This window comes from Heterocephalus glaber, unplaced genomic scaffold, assembly GCF_053883595.1.
Source record: "Heterocephalus glaber isolate CG9 unplaced genomic scaffold, H.glaber_assembly_v1.0 deba00001429, whole genome shotgun sequence".
NCBI lineage: Eukaryota > Metazoa > Chordata > Mammalia > Rodentia > Bathyergidae > Heterocephalus > Heterocephalus glaber.
Window position 1 is genome coordinate 34844879 of NW_028258294.1, and position 16940 is coordinate 34861818.

At 50.4% G+C, this 16940-nt stretch overlaps 1 protein-coding gene across 3 annotated transcripts; it reads right to left on the reverse strand.

Annotated features, from left to right (window-relative positions):
- Positions 1 to 4442: 4442 nt before the first annotated feature.
- Positions 4443 to 16163, reverse strand: Hyou1 (hypoxia up-regulated 1). Of its 3 annotated transcripts, none has more exons than XM_004856755.3 (26): positions 16067 to 16163; positions 15097 to 15188; positions 14807 to 14900; positions 14585 to 14663; positions 14306 to 14460; positions 14118 to 14194; positions 13550 to 13731; positions 13194 to 13309; positions 11478 to 11670; positions 11206 to 11340; positions 10992 to 11074; positions 10723 to 10855; positions 10266 to 10453; positions 9855 to 9993; positions 9290 to 9350; positions 9058 to 9137; positions 8542 to 8727; positions 8263 to 8435; positions 8080 to 8167; positions 7847 to 7969; positions 7089 to 7222; positions 6892 to 6976; positions 6473 to 6710; positions 6329 to 6379; positions 6019 to 6069; positions 4443 to 5907 (listed from the first exon to the last, which is right to left on the reverse strand). In XM_004856755.3, exons 2-26 carry the CDS (start codon positions 15179 to 15181, stop codon positions 5846 to 5848), a joined length of 2991 nt encoding a protein of 996 aa, XP_004856812.1. In that variant the 5' UTR covers positions 15182 to 15188; positions 16067 to 16163; the 3' UTR covers positions 4443 to 5845. The 3 variants fall into 3 exon arrangements, with proteins under 3 accessions (XP_004856812.1, XP_012932123.1, XP_021093397.1); XM_013076669.3 differs by lacking the exon at positions 16067 to 16163 and adding an exon at positions 15996 to 16048; XM_021237738.2 differs by lacking the exon at positions 16067 to 16163 and adding an exon at positions 15787 to 15897.
- Positions 16164 to 16940: the final 777 nt, after the last annotated feature.

Consider the following 16940-nt stretch of genomic DNA (forward strand, 5'->3'; position numbering starts at 1 on the left):
CCGATCTCACAGTTTGCTGTAAGGACTCGACAGATGATGTCGATGAGAGCTCAGAAGATGAGATCAAACTGAGCTGATCACCATAGCGACAGAGGAAAAACATCCCTGGGCCTTTAACCTATTACTCATTAACAGCATGATTTGAGCCAGACTGGTGGCACATGCCTGTAATCCTAGCACTCTGGGAGGCTGAGGCAGGAAGGATGGCAAATTCAAATCCAATCCTGAGCAACTTAGTTTATAGAAAAAGAAAAAGAGCTGGAGATGTAGCTCAGTACAAAGATCCAAGGTTCAATCTCCAGTACCACACACAAACACACAAATTTTTTAAAATTTATTTTTCAAGAGCTCAGGTCAGCCATTTTGCAGAATGTCCCTCAGTATGGACTTGATTGTTTTTGCAATAGAGATCACACTATGGGGGCCCGGGATTTAGCTCAGTGGTTTCACCACCTGCTGTGCAAGTGCAAGAACCTGAGTTTGATCCCGGTACCAAAAAAAAAAAAATCACACTATGGGAGGTGGAGGGAAGGTGGGGAAAAAAAAGAATTGAGATGTTATGTACCCATACCCTGCAATGAATGTACTGCAAACATGTACTAATGAAAATTTTACAAGTCATCTATGGGTCCCTCATAAAATGTATATAAAATCAAAAGAAAAAGATCATGTTAACAGCATACAGCGGTGGCATATGCCTGCAATCCCAGCACTCGAGGAGAGACAGGAGGATCATTGTGAGTTTGAGGCCAGCCTGGGTTACATAGTGAGATCCTGTCTCAAAAAAGCAAAGCAAAAACTAAAAGAAAAAATTCTATTCCAATGGTCTTTCACTCAATGGTTTTATCACCTGTTGATGATTCTTAACTGAATCTTTTTTTTCTTTTTTTTTTTTTGAGACAGGGTACCCCTGGCTTTATTGTTGATTCTTTTGTTTTTGGGACTGGGGATTGAACTTGGAGCCTCGTGCTTTCAATGCAAGAGCCAGAACCACTGAGCTAAATCCCTGGCCCGACCCTGGCTTTAAATTCACTCTGTGGTCCAGGCTGACCTCAAACTCTTGGTAATCTTCCTGCCTCAGCCTCCTGAGTGCTGGGATTATAAGCATGCGCCACCATGGCCAGCTAAATTGAAATTATTTATTTATTTTTAAAGCCAGGGATTTAGCCCAGTGGTTCTGCTGCCTGCCTTGCAAGCGCACGGTCTCGAGTTCAATCCCTGGTACCAAAAAAAAGAAAAAAAGAATCAGAATATTTATTTTTAAAGATTAGAGGGGTTTTGGGCATTTTAATAGATTTTACTTTATCCCATCCCCCCATTTATTATTTTTTGGGTTTTTTTTTTTTTTTGAGATAGGGTCTTGCTATGCAGCTCAAGTTGACCTCAAATTCAGGGTGATCCTCCTGCCTCAGTCTCCCGAGTGCTGTGATCACAGATGTGTGCCACCACACCTGGGTAAATTGAAATTACTTAAAACTTTTCATTGTCCGCACTAGAAAGGACTATATCCCATGTACAACTGTACCCAGCAAGTGTTTGGTACAGAACAAATTCTCTGTAAATTACGCAGCAATCATTCACACCATCTAAACACTTGATTTTTTTCTAGTATAGCATTTTTTTCCAGTACTCTACTGGGGATGAAACTTAGTACCCTGCACATGATAGGCAAGCACTCTGCTACTGAAATACACCCTAGCCTTAGCATAAACCTTTTTCACAGAGTTGACTTTGAGCTCAGGGGCCTAAAAACCTCAAATTACTGTTTGCTAGGTCTAAGACTTTGCTTGGTGTTAAGGTTCCAATATGGAGCTCCCTCTAGCGGGAGAATCGTGGAACTGCATGAGCAAAGGTAGGCTGGGAGGGGAAGAGCCTGGGTCTCTGCTCAGCTAGACCCTGTTGAGGAAGGTGCATCTCCTGCATGAGGTCAGAGACCCTGCCCCGGGCTCTGAACTCACGCCAGGAATATAGTTAACAGGGCTCCAGCACATGCATCACAAACTTAAAAATCCTCAACCACCTTTCAGCCACACAGCGCCATTTGGATTATTCCATTTTGGTTTCCTTACGTAAAATATGACTATACAACCTGCCTGAGCATAGCTGTGGAAATTGAGAAAAGTAATGCATAAAAATCCCAATTTCAGCCAGGCATAGTGATGCCTGCCTGTAATCCCAGCACGCGGGAGGCTGAGGCAGGAGGATCACTAGGAAGTCAAGGCCAGCCTGGACTACACAGTGTGACCCTATCTCAATAAATAAATAAATAAATAAATAAATAAATAAATAAATAATTTAAGTCACTTAGATCCCATATGATTCCACCCTATAGCCATTCTGGATGACTCTGCCCTGCAACCTCTCCAGGTGATCCCTGCTCCTTTTGTCATGCTTCAAAATCTCAAAATAGGGGCCGGGGATTTAGCTCAGTGGTTCTGCCGCATGCCTTGCAAACAGAAGGATCCAAGTTCGATCCCCTGTACCAAAAAAAAAAAAAAAAATCTCAAAATAGGTCTTTCAAATGTAGAATGTGCTTGTGGCCAACCTCTTGTATCTATGCAGTGTCACCTCACCCTCCTCTGGACAGTCCAGGAGAGCTGTCTGCAGTGTGCGACCTCTCTTGTGCTACAGCACAGGGTCCAATAAAGGCCTTGCTGTTATTGTTTTTCCATCACTCTTACCTCAGTTAGATAACTGAACACTAAGTGGGGCTGGGGATTTAGCTCAGTGGTTCTGGTGCCTGCCTCATAAGCACAAGGTCCCGAGTTTGATGCCCGGTACCAAAAAAACAAAAACAAAAACTAAGTGTGTAGGGACCTTGAATGGCCAACCATGAAAAAGGAGAATGAAGTTGGAGCAAAATTACTTTCTGATTTCAAAATTTACAAGCTTATAGTAATCACAGCAGTATACAGCTGGTAAAAGGCCAGGAGAGGTGGTGCACACCTGTGCACTTGGGAGACTGAGGCAGGAGGATTGCCATGAGTTTCAGGTTAGCCTGAGCTAAGTAGTGATTCAAGGCCAACCTGAACTACACAGTGAGACCCTTTCTAAAAACAAAGGATAGACACATGGATCAGTGGAAGAGGTGAAAGTCAGCAGTAAACTCACATGACTATAGTCAGCTGTAGTGTTGTTTTTTGTTTTGGTAACAGGGATCGAACTCAGGTCCTTGTGCTTGTGCAGCAGGCAGTGAAACCACTGAGCTAAATCCCCGGCCCCTACTGTAGTGTTTTGTTTTTTGGTACCAGGGATTCAACTCAGTATTCAACTTGCATTTGCGAGACAGGTGGTGGCACCACTGAGCTAAATCCCTGGCCTGCTGTAGTGTTTTTGACAAGCAGAGACCATCCATTGAAAAAAGACAATCCATTGTCTGTTCAACAAATGCTGCTCAGACAACTGGGTATCTACATGCAAAAGAAAAATGTGGACCCGTCCCTCTCACTACATATAAAAAGTAACTCAAAACAGTTAAAAAACCTAAATGTAAGTCTAGAACTATGTCTTAGAGGCTGGGATTTAGCTCAGTGGTGGCGCCACCAGCCTTGCAAGCACAAGGTCCTGAGTTCAATCCCCAGTACCAAAAAAAAGGTCTTAGAAACACAGAGCCAGGCATGGTGGCGACCATCTGTAATCCCAGTATTTGAGAGGCTAAAGCAGGAGGATAATCACGAGTTCAAGGCAAGCCTGGGTTACATAGTTGAGTTCAGGGCCAGCCTGGAATATATATTGAGACACCGTCTAAAAAAAAAAAAAAGCAGACAGAAACATAAGTCTTCACGACTAAAGATAAGATAATGCTCTAAAAGACTGTCTATAAAAAAAAGATCCCAAGGCTCAAAGTTTGTCTGACTTGTTCAATCTCCGGGGAAAAAAAATTAACCTTTATGGTCACTGTATACTCAACTCCTTGGACATGTAAATGGCTAATGAAGAGATGCCTTCCTTTGGTGAAATATGGCTCCATCCCAACTAATGAACAAGTCAAACATTCTCCAAACGCTTAATCTCTGTAACATTCTTGTGGCAGAGTAAGAAGAGCAAAGGGTAATGGGCCAGAATTAAATTCAAATTAACACTGATTTCCTGGGCCAATTACTGAACCTCTATGAACTGCCAATTTACTTGTAAAATGGGGCTGTTAAAGGCTAGGGACACTGGTACACACCTGTAGTCCCAGCTGAGGCAAGATTGCTGAGCCCAGGCAGGGTTGGCCTGTCCTACCCAGCGAGACCTCCACCCACTGCCCTCACCAAGTTAAATGAAACTGCCTGGGATTCAAACAGTGTTGGGGTAAAAAGGAAACCAAGATTTTGTTTCTATGGAAAAACACTTTAATAATCTATCGGTGATGGCATTAAAGATAATTTTATTATACAAACTTCTAACCAATCTCTGTACTAAACATGCTGATGTTCAGAAAAAAATACTTTAAAAGGTCAAAGCACAAAAACTGTAGAAAAGAATATTTTATTGAAAGTTTCTCAATTAACAATGGAGCAAAGTACAATTTGATTTAAACCTGTCCATCCAGCTTCAACTGCTAATGAAAGAACTCCGGGGGCGGGGGGGGGGGGCGGTTGGGCTCTTAGGTCTCTGCCAATGTGGCAAAAAAAAAAAAATGATACAGTAGGGGTGGGGACAAAAATGACTGACAACCAGGTTTGCCTTGTCAGCCCCAGCTGCTACTACAGACAAAATACTGGAGGACAGGCTCCCTAGGCCGTGGCATAGTGGGTAAGGAACCCCCCAGTTCTAGCAGAGCAATGCATACAAGGACTGCCAGCCCTGAACCTCTTCCTGTACCCCAAAGCCAGCCTATGGCATTTTTACATTCACACCATGGTCTCTCCATCCCCCAGGGATCTTGGGATGGGGGCTCACAGTAGAAAGCACATTTTGGTCAGCACAGGGGGACAAGGGGCAAGGGAAAAGCTCCGTCTGGGAGGGGGAGAACAGCAGGAGAGAGGGGACAGCTAATCACAGCTACCTGGAGTACCAGGCTACTGGGAAGGATGCTGAATGCCTGGAGGATGCTGGCACCCATGACAATCATTCTACTGGCTTTCTTGGGCCCAAGAGCCGACACGTTGGGGCTTCAGGGCTTTCACACGTCTCACTCCCTGGAGAGCTTGTCCCTGCCTACTCTGGTCACCAGAGGTCATATGCGCCATGGGAATACTTGAATTTTACTCCAGCCAGTCCACAGGGAAGGGTTTGGGTAAAGAAGAACCCAATGTGTGTCAGGAAGCCAAGGAATTGAATGAAAAGAGGAACCAGGTGGGAAGCAGGGGTGGGATTTAGGGAAAGAGAACATTCTGGAGGAAGAACAGAACACAGGTAGGCACTCGGAAACAAGACCTGGTGACGGAGGCACTGAAGACTTAGTCCAAAGCAGACACAGATTTTATGATGGAAGAGGAAAGGAGGGAAGGAAGGATGCTCTCCTGGGACCAGGACACTCTCGAACTACCAGGTCCCCATCAACCCCTGGCAGCCATTCTCTTACCTACCCAAGGCAAACAATTAAGACATATTCGTGATTTTTCCCAAATGCAGAGCCAGATGGGTAGAGGACCAAGGAGTAAGGGTGGCATGGAGGACCAGACAAATTCAGCTTTTAACCACAGGGCTATTCCAGAAGAAACTAATGAATGGCCCCCACCTACCCCTTCCCCACACTCCATTCCCAGATGAGACAGAAGGAACTCAAGCCCCGAGGGTGGGCCCACCACACCCCACCCCACCCCACCCCACCCCACCCCACCCCCACCCCGATGTATAATAAATAGAGGTGGTAGGAGAAGGGGCTGGAGATGAGTGGGGCGATGGGAGGTGGGGGTTATAGTTCATCATTCTTTAAAGGCCGCTTCTGTCCTGCCGGCTGCTCCTTCTGCTCAGCTTCTGTTAGGAGTTGGGTACAGCAGGTCAAACAGACATAAGTGGCCCCAGCTCTCTGTAGATAATTTCCCTCTAGGCCCAGCGGCTGCCCAGCATCCTCCACTCCAACCTCACCTGCTTCAGGACCTCCTAACTCCGGGGCCTCAGGGTCTGCTGGTTCAGATCCTGCATTTTGGAAGGAGTAGTTTAGTCTCTGCAGGTTTAAGGAGGGGTGGCAAACTATTTCTGTAGATAGCCAGCTAATAAGTATTTGGGGATGTGTAGGACACAGCAGGTCTATTTGCCTAATTAAAAAAAACTTTTTTTAAAGTAACGGTCATCCACAGCTCAAGAGCCATCTAGCAACAGGCCGTGCCTGCCGATGTGTGGACCCCCGCCAGCTGACACAATGTCCCCATTCCCAACCGCGGTTTCCCCAACTCACCAGTCTCTACTTTCTCGGGCTCTGCAATGGGCTTTGCATCTTCAGTCTGGCCTGGAGGGAAAGCAGGAGTAAGATGGCACCCCAGGAGGGAAAGGCGGCCTTCTCTCTGCCGGCTGGCACCTGCAGCCAGGCTCCCTGCCTCACCTGCTGGCGGGATGACGTCCTCCTGGTCACTTGCACTGGCATTGAGCGGAGGCTCTGACTGGGTACCATTCTTGTCCTTGGGCCGGGGCCGAGGTTTGGCAAACTTGGCCTTGTTGAGCAGATACTGCACCTCACGGTCCAGTGCCATCATCTTAGCCTCAATGTCTTTCGATAGCAGCACAGGCTTCTCTGTGGCAAGAAGCTTGGCCTGCTCAGCCACAGTTGCATTCTTCCAGGCCTGTGTGGGAGGCAGGACAAGCTCAGAGAGTGTCCTGGAGAAAGAAGGTATCTGTTCCAGATGAAATCGTGCCCCCAACCAGCCTCCAACTTTTCCCACAGCCCAGAGATCTCGGTCACGCTTGGCCATTGGCCCCATGGTGCCAGCTAAGTGTCCAGTCACATAATTGCAAAGTGATTACCCAAGTCTCATTGATGACTTTCTCTAATGTTGTCATCTCCACCTCAGTGAAGATCTGGTCCATCTCTGGGAGAAGCCGGGCACCCCTGGAAGCCGAGAGGAGATCAGCCCAGGAAGCAGAGGTGCCTGGGGTGGGAGGGCGGGGAGCTATATCTATGGCAGGAATGAACAGAGAAGGAAGGGCACAGGACCACGCACTTGAGGAATATGCTGGAATGGTTGAGGAGACTGTCAAGAGCAGACAACCGTTCAGGCCACTTCTTGCGCTCTTCTACCCGAAAAAACAGTCCTAGGCACAGCTTCCTCAGCTCAGCCAGCTTCTCCTTCAACATCTGATGGGCATGAGCAGAGGGGTTGAAGAGATGGTAAGAGAACCCTGAGGAGTTGGTCCTCCATCCATTTTGTTTGTGGTGCTGGGGACTGCTTTTTTTTTTTTTTTGAGACAGGGTCTTGCTATGCAGTTCAGGCTGGCCTTGAATTCACAACAACCCTCCTGCCTCAGCCTTCCAAGTGCTGGGATTATAGGCACACTCCTCCATACCTGCCTAGGTGCTGAGGATTGAACACAGGAATTCTCATGCTAGGTAACCTCTACCTTTGAACTACACCCCCACCCAGTCCATCCCCATTTTCTCCTGAGACAGTCTCACTATGTTGCAGAGCCTGGCCTCAACTTCTGGGCTCAACTGATCTTCCTGTCCCAGTTTCCTGAACAGCTGGGACTAAGGTCCACACTACTACACCTGGATGTGTCTTTTTTTTTTTTTTTTTTTTTTTTGCAGTGCTAGGGACTGAACCCAGGGCCTTATGCATACTAGGTAAGCTCTCTACTACTGAGCTACACCCCAGGGCTGAAATATTTATGGTCTCACACCCCTGTTTTTCTCACTCTCTGACTCTGGATGAGGAGGGCGAGAGCTCCCATCCCATCTATCATGTCCTGGGAGGCTCCTCACCACAGTGTTGGCTGCAAAGCCCTCATCCTCTAGCCAGGTGGATGCAGCACCGAGTTTCCCAGCGATCTCTTCACGCTGTTCCTCTGTGGACACTTCCTGATACTCGGGCTGGTATAGCTTGTCCTAGGAAGGGACACAAACGCAGGCATGCAATAGGCCCAAGGGCAGGGCTCAGAGCACACACCCTCAAACCCAAGTCCCAGGGCCAGAAGGTGCTGCCCCAGCCTGCCAACCTGGGTTTCAAAGATAAAGGCTTCCAAGCTATTGGCAGCTTTCTCCCGTTCCTGTTTCTCTAGGTCTCGTAGGGTCAAGTCCTCAAGTCTGCAGGATGAGGGAGAGGGTGAGTTAGGACTCCTACCAGCCCTCCAAGGTGCGTTACACACACACGCACATGCACGTGCACAATTTCTACTTACTTCTGCACTGAATGAGCCAGCTCATCCTCTGGCAAGTCAGGCAGGTCCAGAACAACCAGCTCCACCCCAATCTCCTCCACCATTCTCTGCTTCCGGGCAAGCTTCTGCTTCTTTTCTTCCTCAGGGGCTGGAGGGGCACCTTCAGGCCCTGCCTCCCCCTTCTCACTGGGCTTCTGGGTGGGAAGAATTGAGACATCAGGAAGAGCCTTGGCTTCCTCCTAGGCCTCCATTCCCTCCTTCAGCTCCTGAGTCCACTGGTCTTCTCTGCCCATAGCTCACCTGGGCCTCAGACTTGTCCCCATTTTCTTTTTCGGTGGGCTTTTCCCCCTCAGCGGCTGTGTCTCCTTTGGGCTTAGTGGGTGGAGGCTGAGAGGTTCCCTCCACTGGGGCCTCAGCTTCCTCCTTGAGGTCTATCTGCTCCCCAGGCTCATCCTTGCCTCCCTCAGCGGGGCTCTCCTCTTCCTCCTGCAGAACAATCACAGGCCCCTTGGATGACAATCAGTAGCAGAGCTAGGGGCCAGCCCTCAGTCACAGCAGTTCCTCTGCTCTCAAGTTACTGCTCAGTACACAGCTTATGGGGAGCCACATGGCAACTGAGGGAAATGACTACCATGGGAAAGGCACAGGAAATGACAGCTCGAGCCCAGAGGTGTGTGTGGTGGGCATGGTTAATGCAGTGCAGGCCAAGGGAAGGACTGAGTCTCAGCAGCAGCAATGCCCACCTGACCTCTCCTCTGTTGCCACACCCTGCCCCATGCTGCTCTCCATATGCCCCTGGCTCCACCATGAGCTCACCTGAACAGTATCTGTCCCATTCTCTTTGGTGTCTGCTGTGGTACCACCACCAAACAGGCTGGAAATGGTGTTGCCAAGTTCTACAGGGAAAGAAGTGCACAGATTCAAAAGGGACCAAGCAGTAACTTCACCTTCTGACCCAAATGCAATGCCCTGTTCATCGCCCCAAAAGCACATGAGCATGTTCTCTCGAACACCCATGCCCACACACAGGTGCACATGCTCATCTTACTGGTCAGAGTAGACTCCTCCTCCAGGCTGTCTTCCACCAGGGTCTCAAATACAGACTCCACCTGAAAATGGGTTTGAAATGAAGGTGCACGCTTACCCCCATTTCTCCATAAACACTTAACATGATGAGGACCTTATATGCACTGTAAGACTTAACAACTATACTAACCCAGTCTCTCTCCTGCCTTTTGTTAAGGACTCCTGGATGGTCACTCCACCTACTGACTATAAGCCCTCTGAAGACAGGATCACAGCTCTTTTCCTCTTACCGCTGTCCACAAATCTACTCAGTAACACTATAAGCCATCATTTTCCAAGGTATATACTATAAGATATTAAATCCAGAACAAACGGGCTTCTCAACCATTCTGTAGTTCTCACTAACCCAATTACAGTGCCTATAAGCATTTATAGGACCCCAAAAGGCCCACAACTTCCTAGTTAGCTGTTAAAAAGACAAGAGTGACCAGATTCCCAAAACTTTTGTTTACACTGTGGAACCCACTTTGGGAAAGGCTGGCAGAGCCCAGGCCCTGGCCTCCATACAGGTCTCCTGCTGCTCTCACCCTGTCCAGGCTGAGCACACCACTCTCATCCAGATTGAAGTGTGCCTTGATGCCCTTGGACTCATAGTCAGGATACTTCTTGAAGCTGTCACCCACACCTTTTAGTTTCACTGTGGTCAAATTCTGAGAGCCAAATACACTGGATGGGAAAAAAGAGGAGTTTGAGGAAATCGACTCAGCCCACCCTCAACTGCAGACTACACAGCCTCCTGGCACAAGATGTCAGGGTTTCAACCAAGACCACACTTGAAGGATGGAAGCACTCTCCAGAGAGGCTCTCACCCCTTACCCTAAGCCCACAGCCTGCTTCCCACTCAGCCATGCAGGCTCCCTCCCCTCCCGCATCCTCAGGTCATCTGGTAGCTGTGCCTCCCCCTCCCGGAGCTCCCAGCCTGTCCCCCCGCCCCTCACCGAAGATCCTCAGGCCCCAGGAAGCCCAGGTCACCATAGTTGATGTGGAAGTTGAAATCATGGCTGTAGCGGTTAAAGGTGATGACTTTGCGTTGAGGGTAGGGCCCCATGCGGGAGAAGAGCACACGTTTATTGTGCTTCAGGTTTCGGACCCCAGGCTCCTCCTCTACCTCCCTTGTGAATTCCACCTACATGGCAGGTAGGGAGAGAGCACACTGGAAAACCAGCATGGGTTCCAGGGTGGGGATGCAGCAGAAAGACAAAGGGACAGGCTGGAGCGGGCAGAAAGCAATACAGCACTTGAAAAGGCTGAGGGAGGGCCGGGGATTTAGCTCAGTGGTTCTGCCGCCCGCCTTGCAAGCGCAAGGACCCGAGTTCGATCCCCAGTACCCAAAAAAAAAAAAAAAAAAAAAAAAAGGCTGAGGGAATTTATCACTGGGCAGACAGGCTTACTCACCAGGATGGGATAGACCACTGCATCTCGGATGACAAATGGCTTCACCTTGAACGCTTTGCTGAGGGCAGCTGCCTGGTACACCGCCCCCATGGCGGCTGCTTCATCTGCATTGATGTTCTTTCCCAATTCCTCCCTATGAGAGTCCCAAGCATCAGTCCCATCCACCCAAGAGCACCCAGCCTGGACTCCTTCCCAAGCCTTCTAGCTGCCCAGCCCTACAGCCCTCCCCTGGGCAGACACAGGACCCGTATCCCAGCACCCACACTCACTTGCCCACTGCCTTCAGCAGCACCTCCTGAACTTTGGGGACACGAGTGGCCCCACCCACCAGGATCACTTGCTCGATCTCATCCTGCAGAGGGAGAAGACAGGTGAGACTCAAGCAGGTAACACCCTTCCTCAGCATGAGCCCTTCCCCTTGACACCTATGTGTGTCCTGCTGCATTCCCCACTGGGCACGGCTGCCACACCCTGCGCCCTCACCAAACTCATTTCCGAACTCTGGAGGGCCTGATGGACAGGCCCAGGCACCCGCTCAAACAAGTCTGCACATAACTCCTCAAATTCTGCTCGAGTCACTTTTGCCTTGAAGTCCATGTCATCCATCAGGCCTTCGATCTGGGGGACGATAAAGATGAGGAGTGTTGGGGGGCTTCTGGCAAGGTCCTGCTCTGTGGAACAAGACTGGGAGGATGGCAGAGCCCCTCTGAGCTTGGGAGTGGAGAGTTTGCCCTCCATCAGCCTCGTGTGGGTACCTGGGCCATGTGGTCAGCATTGGCACTCAGGACAGTTTTGAGCCGATTGGCCTCCCGCAGCAACTTGGCCATGGCACGTGGGTTCTCTCGCACATCCTTGGCTCTTTGGCCCTTTCGATGCTCATTGAAAAGCCCAGCTAGGTGTTCCCGCAGCCGGAGCTCCATCTCCAGGCCCCCCAGGGTGCGGTCAAACCTGTTCAGGGAAGGGAGCAGGGAGAGTAGGAACAGGGTTTCTCCACTGGCATGGCACCCTGCCTTTCTTTCAAGGACCCTGTTCATCCCCGGTGCCCAGAGTATAGACACACACTCCGTTCTCAACTCTCCACAGCGTGTGACACCTCACAGGGACAATTCATCCACCCGCTCATTCAATAGTAATTTCTGAGCAACCACAATGGATGCACTTTTCTCTTAAAGGAGAAACAGAGGTCCTAGAACACACAAGGACAGCTGTGCTCTTCAGGGAGGGCTGGGAAAGTAGTGCTGGGACTGAAACCTGAGGGATGAGTGGGAGTGAATTAGGGGAAGAGGAGAAGGAAGAATGTTCTAGAAAGAAACTTTACAGCATCTGTAAAGTCCCTAAGGCAGAAAAGAGCATGGCAAACTGCAAAGGAGGGCAAGTGTGCGAGGGGTCAAAGATCAAGAGGAGTGAAACAGAGGTTATAAACAGCTACAGGAGGCAGAACCCAGACCAGCACAGGGAAAGCTTTAAAGAAAAGGTTACAGGGCCAGGGATTTAGCTCGGTGGTTCCACCACATGCCTCACAAGGGCAAGGTCCCAAGTTCGATGCCCGATACCAAAAAAAAAAAAAGGGTTACAATCCAATCAGCATTTTATTTTTTAATTTTTTTGTGTGGTGCCGGAGACTGAACCCAGGGCTTTACATCTGCTAAGAAACCACTCTACCACAGAGCTACATCCCCAGCCCATAGATTCGCATTTTAAAGAGAACCTTCAAGATAAACATGGTGGTACAGGCCTATAATCCCAGCACTCTGGGAGGCTGAGGCAGGAGTATCACTGCGAGTTTGAGGCTAGCTCAGGCTACATAATGAGTTCAGGGCCAGCCTGAATTACAAAAGGTAACCCTGCCTCAAAAAAAAAAAAAAAAAAAAGCCCTGGGTTCAATCCCCAGTACCACCAAAAAAAAAAAAAAAAAAAAATATATATATATATATATATATATATATATATTTTACATATGGCCTATAGCCTCATGAATGTCCTCAGAAACTCAGAGATTTCCTCAGAATAAGTTCAGGAAGTTTCTTGCCTTTCAATTTCCCCAAGCTGTCCTCCCCTTCTCTCCAGCTTCCCTCTACTCTTTGGGAGTAGTCCCCCAGACTAATGCTTTACCCAGGACAGCACTGTTGCAGAGCAGGAAAGAGAAAGCTGCCCTTCTAGGAAGAGAGCCCTGAGGGCCAGGGATTTAGCTCAGTGGTTCTGCCGCCTGCCTCACAAGTGCAAGGTCCTGAGTTCAATCCCTGGTACCAAAAAAAAAAAAATGCCCTGACCTAAAGGTCTTAACATGTTCCCACTGGCTTGAACCATGGGTGGTACAGGCTTGACTGTCCCATCAGGTGGCTGGTACCACCGGTGTTCAGCATTTATCAGACAACAGAATTCAGATCAGAGCTTCCAGGCAGCGAGACATACAAATTATGGCCCTATCATGAACATATTCATAAGAAGCTCTCTTCCTGGCATCCACTCACCCCACCCCCCGGATCTGCAGCTGTGGTTGCATCCCGGCCTCCTTAGTCTTCACTGTCTGGTAGGTCACGATGGTACACACGGTGCTGCCTGAGCCCATGTCATAGAACATGACAGTCTGTGGAAATATCAAGGAAACTGTCACAGGAAACTTATCAAAGGCCAGAACACCTGCCTCCCACCTGCTTGCATCCAAGGGGCTGCTCAACTCTCAACTTAAAGCTGAACAGCTTCAACGTGGATCAAGAAGAGATGCATTTTGCCAAAAGGTAGATATGCAAACAAGTGCAAAACAGGTCAAGTGGCCTCCACCTCAGGCTCAGCCGTTTGCTTGTTTGAACAGGCCTCTGGAGCTCACCTGTGCAGTGACATTGATATCTTTCCGGCGGAAGACACCATAGCTGAGAGCAGTGGCAGTGTTGTCATTGATGAGCTGTAGCACTTTGAGGCCCGCTATGCGAGCAGCCTGCAGTACAGCCCGGCGCTCAGCCTGGTTAAAGAAGGCTGGCACGGTGATAACAGCATCCTTGATGGGCTGCTCTACAGGGGACAAGAGAATAGGATCCCACCAGCTCCACATCCTAGACCAGTAATGGCAAACCTTTCAATGATACAAACAGCCTGCTGCAGCACGTGTGCCATAGGTTCACCACCACTGCCCTAGATGATGGTTTCTTAGTCACTACTGACATTCTGAACCAGATATGTCTTTGGGAGGGGCAGTCTTGTGCACTGCAGGATGTTTAGAGGTCTCCCCAGCTCCACTCACTAGATCCCAGTGACATATCCACAAGTCTAACAATCAAGTATGTTTGCAGACATTGCCAAATGTTCCCGAGCAGGCAAAACTGTCTCCACTTGAGAATTGCCAGTATAGATTCTGGGGGAGTGTGACCACCACCGGTGGCTACCACCTTGGCACTCACCTGCAAAATCTTCAGCCAGGGAACGGGAGTAATTGAGAACCATGCCCAGCACTTCCTCAGGTGAAAACTGCAGCTGCCTGAGGGGAACAGAGGCAAGGAAAGCCAAAAACTAAGATAGGGCAATCATCTATGCATGCCGAGGAGCCCAGAAGGGCTACTGAGCCCACCTTCCCCAACAGAACACTCACGGGCTGATCTGGAAGCGCACAGTCTGCCTCTGAGGGTCAAAGCTTAGCTCATGCTCAGGGAAACGAGCCTGATAAAGGGCCACATGAGGGTTATTTGCCTGCTTCCCTAGGAGGTGCTGGAAGTAACGCAGTGTAGCCTTTGGGTTCTTAATGGCCTGAAGGAGGTAGACACGAGCAGTGTTAGTACTCAGGCCCAGCACAACTGTCTCTGACATCATAGAGACAGATGCATAAAGGAACATCCTGGACATACCACTCGAGAAAGGGGCTGCTGCTCACCATGCTTGCTGCACTGTCTCCAAAGAATCTTTCATTTTCTTTCAGGGTCACAGTCACTGGGGTTTTTCTTCGAGATTCCCTGAGGAAAAGAGATCCAAGGTGTGACCTAGGAGCCTCCCCACTCCGTAACACTGAAGTCTGGTGTGGGTGCTATGAGGAACACACATTTGCTTAGTACCCGGACTCCCCACTGCCCATCCTCGGCACCAGGGCCACCCTTACTTGTTCAAGACAATCTCCATTGGCACTCCAGGTTTAACGATGGCCACCTTCATGGACTCGCTGCCCAGGTCCACAGACATCACTGCCAGCGTGTCTAATGGAAAACAGGATTGTCAATCTGCATCCCCTCTTCAGGGCTTTTTAATGAAAGCATACCACTTTTGGTGGCAAAAGATAACAAAGGAAAAATAAAAGTCCGGCTCCAGCAACTCTAAGACACTTCTGACCAGGAGCCTTATGGCCCTCCCCATCACTCATTTATTCTTTTGAACCCTTTGCTGGGTACATACCACTCAGTGCCAACAGGTCTGCCAAGACAATAGCCATCAAGGCCCAACAGGCAAGCCTCCTCGGCCTCTGCCTTCTGACTGCCATTGTGTCCCTGGGGGAGGAAGAAAAATCACTTGTAACTATATGTCCAGTGCGAAGGAGACAGAACCACATCCCAGAACTGAGAAGCTGTAAGGTTCATATCTACTGTCTTATCACCCAGGGCACAGCAGCCTATATCGATCGACCTCCCTCTTGATGAATTCCAACCACTCTAATCATCCCCAGAAATATCCAGAGAAAGGATCAAACAAAAGAACATGAGTTCTCGGCTCCACCACATCCCTAATGAGAGCGGTTAATAGGACGGGAGAAAGGAGATTGGGGCCTTCCATCCACTGCATCAGCCTGCTCGCAGACATCCAGGATGGGCCGGGGACCTCTGCGCCGGCTCCACTACCCCCTCACACCTGCAGCTCCCCTGGATGGAGGGGAAAGCGGGGCTGGGCCTGGGCAGCCTGGTGCTGACGCTGGGAGTAGCGGGGATGGAAGAGGGACCCCGTCCCCTCCTCCGCATCCCTGTGGGTTGTCCTGCCCCCTCTCCTTCCCCATGCCACTACCTGGCCCCGCTCCCCAAGCACAGCAGTACTTGGAGCACTAAGGTTACTCGCCGAGCAGTACTGAGCACTCGGCCTTCACCTAAACCTCACCTGACCGAGGCGGCAGAGCGGATCCTGGCTCAGTTGGGGGGGGGGGCGGCGGTGCCCAACGCACCGGCGTCCGTGAGGGCCTCACTCCCGCTCCGACCCGCCCCCGGCTAGCACGCTGCCTCCCCGAGGAGCGATGGCTAGGCCCTCCCCGGCCCCTCTGGATTCTGCCCCTGAAGCCCCCGTGAGGGGACAACACGGCGGAGACCTACCCACACGGCCCCTCAGCTCGCGCCCTTCTCAACTCCCCCCCGGTTTACAAACTGTTACATTAGCCACCTACCTCTTCGCAGCTTCTCGCTCACCAGCCGGCCCCGGACGCGGCGCACGCTCATTGGCGCCTTCGCCGCCCGGCCCATTGCTGCGCGCCTGGCCCTGCCCCTGCCTCCCCGACGCGCGCCCCCATTGGGCCACATCCTGGGCCCGCCCCCGAGACGGCCGCGGGGCCCGTCCACCCGTTATGGAGGAACCGCCGGTACGGACCGGCGATTGGGCCACGTCACAGGCCGGCGCGTTCCGCTTCCTCCTCTCCGGCGTCGGCCCCGAGCGCCCGAGACACCTTTCCGGCCCCGCCGCTCGGCCGGTCGGCCTCTCGCCCGCATGACAGCGGGCGTCCTGAAGAGCGGCGCATCTGGAACTAGTGGGGCACACGGTCAATCTGGCACCCGGCCCTCTCCTTCCGGTCCCGCGGAGAGCCGGCGCAGAGGAAGGCTATGGTGGCAGCCCCGCCGCAGCCCGCGAAGAGGCGCTCTCTGGCCACTTGGTACTGAAGTGCCCTAGACTTTGGCTCGACATCAGACAGCGGTTGCGCTCCGGGTTCAGTTACCCCAAACCCCCTCTGTTTTAGAGGGGAAACAGGCCACAGGAAAAAAGTGTTCGCTGATGGATCTTGGATAAGCAGTGCATGAGTGTCAGAATCCGGCCTGGACCCTGAGCCCCGTTTGTAAGAGAAAAAAAATTCCAAACTGTAAGGCGTGGGACCCAAAAGATACTTTAAAGTATTTGTGAGCCTGTGTAATTGGCTAAGCATATATGTATTGCCTTCTCTACTGTATTTCTGTTCCATTAATCTTGTACACTTTCCCTTCTCTTTAATTGCTTCCATCGTAGGATTAAACCATCTCACTCTGGCGCTCTTTATTCCTTTCTCCGTTACT

Bases quoted from the DNA above. Each gene is read 5' to 3' on its own strand.
- Hyou1 (XM_004856755.3), bottom strand. From the start codon at position 15,181: ATGGCAGTCAGAAGGCAGAGGCCGAGGAGGCTTGCCTGTTGGGCCTTG. The intron at 8,436-8,541 runs GTGAGCTATGGG...CTTCCCACCCAG, and splicing joins GGGACAAGTCTGAGGCCCAG to AAGCCCAGTGAGAAGGGGGA. The intron at 7,970-8,079 runs GTTGGCAGGCTG...GTCCCTTCCTAG, and splicing joins CCTTTATCTTTGAAACCCAG to GACAAGCTATACCAGCCCGA.